The sequence below is a fragment of the Oncorhynchus nerka genome, linkage group LG6 (genome assembly GCF_034236695.1).
Source record: "Oncorhynchus nerka isolate Pitt River linkage group LG6, Oner_Uvic_2.0, whole genome shotgun sequence".
NCBI lineage: Eukaryota > Metazoa > Chordata > Actinopteri > Salmoniformes > Salmonidae > Oncorhynchus > Oncorhynchus nerka.
In genome coordinates, this window is record NC_088401.1 from 79,954,968 (window position 1) to 79,963,961 (window position 8,994).

Genomic DNA, 8,994 nt, shown 5'->3' on the forward strand with positions numbered 1-8,994 from the left:
AGCTAGGTCAAAAGCAGGAGAAAGTAGAAGTATACTCTGGAGAGCTGTTGAGATTCCTGCAAACTAAACCACCCACTGGGATAAGACAATAATAATAATGTGTGTGGGTTTAAAGACTAAGGATATAAACCAAATAATTGTATTCAATATTAGGGAGGAACCTTTCACGGGACAATTTCCCAGACTCAGATTAGTAGGTTTAGTCCTGGATTAAAAAGCATGCTCATGGAGATTCTCCACTGCTTTTAAAAATCCAGGATTAAATGTGGATACACGAAACGGGTCACTTCAAGTTTAGGGAGTCAGCTCCAACTGATCGTTCTCAGGGGTTACCATGGAGGGTTGAGGGGGGGGGGGGGTCAGTCAGGAGGTAGACTATCAGATATGATGTGGGGGGCGTAAGGGGAGCGCATTGTCCCTTCTATGTCCTTCTGCAGTCTACCGTACAGCTCATAGCTTTTCCTCTGGTCTTTCTCCTGCCTCCTCTCTTCCTTTAGGTCCACCTGTCTGACTGCCAGCTGGAGGCAGCAGTGGATCTGTGGGGGAAGAGAAGCCATAAGAGAAACAGCCCCAGGAAGACATGGCCTACAGTAGCATCAAGGCACAAAAACAGGCTTTTCTCACAACACATTTACTGATAGGGGTGTCACAGAGTTGGTTCAGTGAGCTACGTTTGTGTGATGAGCAGACTTGACATAAATGTTAATAAATAAATGCCCCATCGAGGAGCTGGCAGGGCACACATAGTAGTAGCCTTAAGAGTAGCATGGACATCATGGGTTCGATACCCGGTCGTAACAAAAAGAGAGAATAACTTCTTTAAAAAAGGAGAGGACATCTTTTATTACCAAACCAACAGTTTTCATAAAACACAAAGAAACAGCCAGTTGTCAATTCACAAAACCAACCTGTGCTGCTGGATAAAGCGTCCATCCAATTGGATAACCTACACTCACAGTATGTTACAAGATATGTTGTTAGTTAAAGAAGCCGTCTTTTGTTTAAAACAAAATAAATTGGAATTAAGATTAGTACATTTATCTACAGTAAGTAGTGGGTTGTTATACAATAACTACTAATATTTTCTAGACAGCTACAGAGACCAAACTGCATCGTTTTGCCTCTATAACGGAACCTCATCTCTTGCAAACGATACCATGAATACCGTCAGAAGGGAGAGCAATACTAAAATCACCTCAATGTGGTGCCGTACAGAGTAAAGCATCTTAAGAGGAGGTTTAAATCTTCTAAATAACATAAAAAAGGTTGCTAAAAAAAACAAGCAGCAGTAACAACTTCACCATCTTAACATGAAAAAACAGAGAAATGAAGGACTTCTCTACATCTGTTCCCACCAGAAGTCTTGACACAAACGCACTAAAAATACTGTCCCTTTTCTCAGAGATATCCCCAAATTCAAACAAACGTTAACCCTTTTCTTTCCAAGTCCCTTCACAGGGTCCATCATCTCCAACAGATGGGGTGTCGTGCAGCAGTGCGTTCGTCACAGCAGGGTTGGTATTCGGGCCATTGAGAGAAGACTTCAGCCTTTTTCCCTGTCTTTGTCATGAAGACCTTCTCCCAAAGACATTCAATATGACCCTTGCCACAGACTAAGGTCCCTATAGTAACAAAGGGGCCTTGTCACACAGACCCCCCCTCGTTCCACCTCCCACCCGGGGGCCGGTGGACCCTAGGAACCCCCTCTGATTGGTTAGTTTTCTAAGAAGTCCTAAGGGGGGCGGCCTCCATTGTTGAGGCCTTTCTGCTGCCCGTGAGAAAAGGACCTGAGGTCAGAGATGAACTGCAAATGCACACTTGTCTGGCACCATAGCAACCAGATGTGAGGGATGGTACCCATAGTAACAGATTAGAATCACATAGCCTAAACTAGGCAAGTAGTCCCTAACCATGAGTCAGTGTGACATTTATAACTGAAGATATTTGTCAAATATACATTTTGTTATGTTACCAAAATTATTAGTTAGGTTTTACATGAGATTTCTTTTTAAAAATGAGGAAAGATAAAACATGGAGTATATGCCATGCACACTCACCTCAGTATATGAAGATTACATCAATCTTTACAAACATTTGGTGACACATGACAAAAATCCATATGGAGAATAACAAAAACACAGAGAACTGGAAGACGGCTTCAGAACAAACTAAACGGAACATGAAAAAGACAGTGACAAAGCAGTAGAAAAAGGTAGCATACGTCTGGGTTTCTCAACAACACATCCACTAAACCACCCGTTGTGCAATGAGGACAGTACAGGGAAAGGCTGGTGGGTCTTGAAGGGGAAATGGACAGAATAGGATTCGCTCAAGGTGAAGATAGGTAGAGGGGTGTTAGGGAGTCATAGTGTCCCCTCGGGGTGTCTCTGTCGGATGGAGAGTCTAACACCGTGTGCCTATACCCTTTCTCCCCAGGTACCGTAGCAACGCAAAGTTATAGGTGGTGGACACCATGTAGGTGAGCTAGAGAGAGAGAGAGAGAATGAAAGGAGAGCATTGAAGACAGAAAACACAGAATTGAGCACCATTTCACACTTATGTTCATCAAGTTCCATGACAATCTCAGTGTAATGCTGAGCATCTACAGTAGGCTACATTAACAGTGTACTGATATGGCAATGTAACTATGGGATCTTCCCAGCAGGAAAAGTACCAGCCGTTATGACGTTAGTGTTTCTATGATCAGAATCAGCTGAGAAGTGAAAGAACAGAGAGCTACAGTGAGACTCATCAGCCATGGAGGCCTGCCATTCCTGAACACCTACACTGACTATGTCACATGGGACACAACTCTATTGTAAGGCTGTAGCCAATCTGCTCCCAGTTAAGAGATTAGGGCAGGGTCACTCACCAGCGCCAAGAGTGTGATGCCAGCCCCGGCAAACGTTGCGATGTACAGGTCGTAGGTCAGACGGAACTGTAAAAGAACAAAATCAGAGATGAGTCAAAGTAATCATGTGTCAATTCTAGACACACGTCGACATTCTAGACACGCTTTGTTTCCTCGTGTCTGCCAAGTTTCATCATGAGAGAAACTGTATGACTGACCTCTCTGGTTTTGCAGACAGTGGACAGTGTCATTCCACAAGCCTTGCCTGGCAACGCATTCCATGGTAGAAGCCCTGAAAGAAATGGAGAAAAAGACTTGATTCTCTGCTGTCAATTTTCAGCTTTTGTAGTTGTAAACGTCACTCCAGATTTCCACAGAGTAGATTTTAATGAATTGAATTGAGCACTCGGAATCTACATGAATGATTAGGTCATATAGAGAACTACAGTGAGGTCAGGTTTACATATAGATGATTAGGTCATATAGAGAACTACAGTGAGGTCAGGTTTACATATAGATGATTAGGTCGTATAGAGAACTACAGTGAGGTCAGGTTTACATATAGATGATTAGGTCGTATAGAGAACTACAGTGAGGTCAGGTTTACATATTGATGATTAGGTCATATAGAGAACTACAGTGAGGTCAGGTTTACATATAGATGATTAGGTCGTATAGAGAACTACAGTGAGGTCAGGTTTACATATAGATGATTAGGTCATATAGAGAACTACAGTGAGGTCAGGTTTACATATAGATGATTAGGTCGTATAGAGAACTACAGTGAGGTCAGGTTTACATATAGATGATTAGGTCGTATAGAGAACTACAGTGAGGTCAGGTTTACATATAGATGATTAGGTCATATAGAGAACTACAGTGAGGTCAGGTTTACATATAGATGATTAGGTCATATAGAGAACTACAGTGAGGTCAGGTTTACATATAGATGATTAGGTCATATAGAGAACTACAGTGAGGTCAGGTTTACATATAGATGATTAGGTCATATAGAGAACTACAGTGAGGTCAGGTTTACATATAGATGATTAGGTCATATAGAGAACTACAGTGAGGGAAGGTTTGATGTCCTTACCGTACTGCCTGGCGTCAATACAGAGCTGGTTGATGCTAGTTGGGGTCTCCTCAGTCAGGACGGTGATGGTGTGGCAGGTAGTGTCCATGTTGTAGAAGAAGTAGACAGGCAAGGCAGAGAAGGCAAACACCAATAGCCACACCACCACCAGCAGGTACGTTATCAATATAAACTGGAGATGAAGGGAGAGAGAGATGGATGTTTATGAATCATAACAGGCCAAAAATGAATCAGTTTTGTTGAGCGCTCATCTCAGCCCTCACTCTTACCTTCATCCCACTAGCCTCAACCCCCACTCTATCTTCACCCCACCCTGTTACCCTCACACCTCCACCCTGTTACCGTCACACCGCCACCCCACCCTGTTACCCTCACACCTCCACCCCACCCTGTTACCCTGTGACCCCCACCCTGTTACCCTCACACCGCCACCCCACCCTGTTACCCTCACACCGCCACCCCACCCTGTTACCTTCACACCTCCACCCCACCCGGTTAGTGTTACCCTCACACCTCCACCCAGTTACCCTCACACCTCCACTCCAACATGTTACCCTCACACCTCCACTCCAACATGTTACCCTCACACCTCCACCCTACCCTGTTACCCTCACACCTCCACCCTACCCTGTTACCCTCACACCTCCACCCTGTTACCCTCACACCTCCACCCTGTTACCCTCACACCTCCACCCTGTTACCCTCACACCTCCACCCTGTTACCCTGTTACCGTCACCCCACCCTGTTACCGTCACACCTCCACCCTGTTACCGTCACACCGCCACCCCACCCTGTTACCCTCACACCTCCACCCCACCCTGTTACCCTGTGACCCCCACCCTGTTACCCTCACACCTCCACCCTGTTACCCTCACACCTCCACCCTGTTACCCTGTTACCGTCACCCCACCCTGTTACCCTCACACCTCCACCCTGTTACCGTCACACCGCCACCCCACCCTGTTACCCTCACACCTCCACCCCACCCTGTTACCCTGTGACCCCCACCCTGTTACCCTCACACCGCCACCCCACCCTGTTACCCTGTTACCCTCACACCGCCACCCCACCCTGTTACCTTCACACCTCCACCCCACCCGGTTAGTGTTACCCTCACACCTCCACCCAGTTACCCTCACACCTCCACTCCAACATGTTACCCTCACACCTCCACTCCAACATGTTACCCTCACACCTCCACCCTACCCTGTTACCCTCACACCTCCACCCTACCCTGTTACCCTCACACCTCCACCCTGTTACCCTCACACCTCCACCCTGTTACCCTCACACCTCCACCCTGTTACCCTGTTACCGTCACCCCACCCTGTTACCGTCACACCTCCACCCCACCCTGTTACCGTCACACCTCCACCCCACCCTGTTACCGTCACACCTCCACCCCACCCTGTTACCGTCACACCTCCACCCCACCCTGTTACCGTCACACCTCCACCCCACCCTGTTACCCTCACACCTCCACCCCACCCTGTTACCCTCACACCTCCACCCCACCCTGTTACCCTCACACCTCCACCCTGTTACCCTCACACCTCCACCCTGTTACCCTCACACCTCCACCCTGTTACCCTCACACCTCCACCATTCCCCCCACTCTCTCACCATGCTACTAAGACAGCGTCCACACAGGGTGCTCCTAAACTCTCCGAAGGTCTGCTTGGTGGCGCTGGTGGTGTAGAATCCCTCCGCCAGCAGTACGATGCAGTAGAGGAAGAAGAATGAAGCCAAGCCATAGATAACATACTGGAAGTACTGGATACTATGTAGAAAGAGAAGGAGGTACAGGAGGGAGAACCGAGAGGCGGCGGGGCAGGGGGAGAACAGAGAGGCAGGGGGAGAACAGAGAGGCGGAGGGGAGAACAGAGAGGCGGGGGGAGAACAGAGAGGCGGGGGAGAACAGAGAGGCGGGGGGGAGAACAGAGAGGCGGGGGAGAACAGAGAGGCGGGGGGAGAACAGAGAGGCGGGGGGAGAACAGAGAGGCGGAGGGGCAGGGGGAGAACAGAGAGGCGGAGGGGGAGAACAGAGAGGCGGAGGGGGGGAGAACAGAGAGGCGGGGGGGGAGAACAGAGAGGCGGGGGGAGAACAGAGAGGGGGGGGAGAACAGAGAGGCGGGGGGGAGAACAGAGAGGCGGGGGGGAGAACAGAGAGGCGGGGGGGAGAACAGAGAGGCGGGGGGAGAACAGAGAGGCGGGGGGAGAACAGAGAGGCGGGGGGGGGGAGAACAGAGAGGCGGGGGGAGAACAAAGAGGCGGGGGGAGAACAAAGAGGCGGAGGGGCAGGGGGAGAACAGAGAGGCGGGGGAGAACAGAGAGAGGGGGAGAACAGAGAGGCGGGGGAGAACAGAGAGGCGGGGGAGAACAGAGAGGCGGGGGAGAACAGAGAGGCGGAGGGGAGAACAGAGAGGCGGAGGGGAGAAGAGGAGGGGAAAAAGTATCACAACACATCAGTACAGAGGTCAGTAGGTCTACCATTTAGTTGAACATACTTATACAGCAGACCTAGGGGACATCTAAACCAATGGTGGCCAATCCTGGTCCTAGGGGGGGGGGGGGTAAAGCAATAGCCTTTGAGCCACTCACAGGTAGGCCAGGGTACTGTAGTCCTGTAGGTTACGGGCGAAGTATGTCTCGATGAGTCTCTCCGTCTCAGTGAGGGCCTGGTGACCACAGCCACAGAACAGAGCGATCCCAGAGAAACACAGCAGAGTGGCCACCAGGGAGCAATATGGTACCCCTCCCAGGCACTTCATACAACAGTCATAACAACCTATAGGACAGGACATAGGGGTTAATGTAGGGTTACCTGTAGAGAAGCATAGGGCAATCCTCCCAGGCACTTACTACAGCAGTCACAACAACAAAGACAGGCTATAACACCACCAGGGGAGTGTTAATGAACATAACGTCACTGTGACTACATGGATGGATAAACAGCTGTATACTGGAAGGATATGGCTACAGTTAATTACACTATCCAGCTGTGGTCATCAAAATAGCTCATCCCTGAGTTACTCGGACTGTTCTGTTTTCTATGCACAGTAGTGTTTGGTCTGTCTGATAGATACGGGGCATTCTTCCCCAGAGTCATGTGCTGTGAATGGGCCCTTAGGACGTGAGGATCTGTCTGTTTGTCCCAACACTAACCCCAGCTCACACCATGGGGACAGCGAGAAAATATGGAGGACAGCGAAAGAGAGACTGCTTGTGTGACTGCAGAGACAACGTTCTTTGTCCCGGTGCAGTGTGGGAAGAAAAGGGCCTCCAATGTCAAGCAAACAATAGCCAGAGCCACCTCCAGCACCCACACTGGGGTTTATAGGAGCAGAAGGAGGCTTGTGACAACCAGAGGGATATCCAATAGTCTGAGCTGGAAGTGGGGAAAGATCTCAGAAGACTGGCTGGAGCTGGTACCATTATAACAGATGGCAGGAAGAGGAAGCACACACATGCACTCGGCCACTCCAGGGTTGTGTGTGTGAGCGAGAGATCAGACCGTCTTCCAGGTTCCATAACAACACCAGTGTGGAAATGAGTTTTAAACCAATTAAAAAGTTTGCCAATGAAAGAACACTGACTAACCGCCAGGACATGCAGTGATAACCAACACTTGATAATCAACACTTTACTTTTATAGTCTCAATACTTATGTTCAAGCAATTTTGTTATTTTGACAAAATAGCAGCACTTCTCAGTACACAGAGGAAGGAAAATAGCAGCACTTCTCAGTACACAGAGGAAGGAAAATAGCAGCACTTCTCAGTACACAGAGGAAGGAAAATAGCAGCACTTCTCAGTACACAGAGGAAGGAAAATAGCAGCACTTCTCAGTACACAGAGGAAGGAAAATAGCAGCACTTCTCAGTACACAGAGGAAGGAAAATAGCAGCACTTCTCAGTACACAGAGGAAGGAAAATAGCAGCACTTCTCAGTACACAGAGGAAGGAAAATAGCAGCACTTCTCAGTACACAGAGGAAGGAACATAGCAGCACTTCTCAGTACACAGAGGAAGGAACATAGCAGCACTTCTCAGTACACAGAGGAAGGAAAATAGCATAGTCACCCAGCAACAGGGGTTCTCACTCCAGTTTAAACAGTTTCACTTGTCTCTATTTACACTGTTCTGACCTCAAAAGGCCCTCAACAATCCGAATAAACATACGGACCTATTAGGAACCTCAATTAACTTCTCCGTTACATCCCAGCCCTGTATGCCCGAGGAAGCAAGTTTAACCCTTTTAGGAACCGAAGCCCATTTTGTTCAAATTGTTGCAAAGTGGCCTATAATTAACTCACTTGCTACTTTCCTCAAACAAATAACTACTTAAAACACGGTATTTCGGTAAAAAATTAAGAAATTGTAAGTGAAAGCAAACGCGACAAGGCACTTCTGAAAAGTAGGCCAGTATGTGCCTCTAGAAGCATTAAATTAATTACATAGTACTGGCATCACCCGTGAGTATAGGCAATCTTACCCTTCCATGCCAGCCATTGCCTAATAGTACATGTTATAATGTGAAAATCATTAAAAGAATACCAAAGAAAACGTATCGTTTGTTTGTGGTTGGTTGGCTATAAAATAGCCTATTAGAGGTACCTTAACAAACGTAGATAACTTACCCATGTTGTCTCTGGTAGGATGTGCTGCTTTCCACCGCAGCTGCTCGGGTGATATTATGCACGACTTGTCCTCAGTCCCCAAAACATCAACCTCAACTCGCTCTCTCTTCAACAAAGAACAGACTGACCCGTTGATGGCTGACAGTCGAATCTTAAAGAAACAAGGTCGCTTTTCAATGGACTACGGTTCAAGACAGAGGATAATGAAGGAGGGCTATGAGGGGCTATACATGCCGTATTGTCAATTGTAACATGTAATATTCAACTAATAACTGATAAGGAAATGTAGCAATTTGGAAAAATGTACTTCAGTTCATTGTTGGTCAGCAGCACCATGTGTATTTGCATATCATTTGGTAGCATCTCCAAGATTTCTTGTTTCTTGTTCCATGTTATTTTTCTTCAT

General features: G+C 47.7%; 1 protein-coding gene across 4 annotated transcripts; it reads right to left on the reverse strand.

Moving 5' to 3' along the window:
* Positions 1-273: 273 nt before the first annotated feature.
* LOC115124293 (myelin proteolipid protein-like) lies at positions 274-8,745 on the reverse strand. Of its 4 annotated transcripts, none has more exons than XM_029653699.2 (7): positions 8,589-8,745; positions 6,550-6,736; positions 5,572-5,728; positions 3,948-4,119; positions 3,070-3,143; positions 2,873-2,938; positions 274-536 (listed from the first exon to the last, which is right to left on the reverse strand). In XM_029653699.2, the coding sequence occupies exons 1-7, from the start codon at positions 8,590-8,592 to the stop codon at positions 360-362; spliced, it is 837 nt and encodes a 278-aa protein (XP_029509559.1). In that variant the 5' UTR covers positions 8,593-8,745; the 3' UTR covers positions 274-359. The 4 variants fall into 4 exon arrangements, with proteins under 4 accessions (XP_029509559.1, XP_029509558.1, XP_029509561.1 ...); XM_029653701.2 differs by lacking the exon at positions 274-536 and adding an exon at positions 2,305-2,484 and having other exon boundaries at positions 8,589-8,672; XM_029653698.2 differs by lacking the exon at positions 8,589-8,745 and having other exon boundaries at positions 6,550-6,752.
* Between the last annotated feature and the right edge of the window lie 249 nt (positions 8,746-8,994).

Bases quoted from the DNA above. Each gene is read 5' to 3' on its own strand.
- LOC115124293 (XM_029653698.2), bottom strand. From the start codon at position 6,752: ATGTCCTGTCCTATAGGTTGTTATGACTGTTGTATGAAGTGCCTGGGA. The intron at 4,120-5,571 runs GTGAGAGAGTGG...CTTCATCTCCAG, and splicing joins GACGCTGTCTTAGTAGCATG to TTTATATTGATAACGTACCT. The intron at 3,144-3,947 runs GTAAGGACATCA...CATTTCTTTCAG, and splicing joins TATTGACGCCAGGCAGTACG to GGCTTCTACCATGGAATGCG.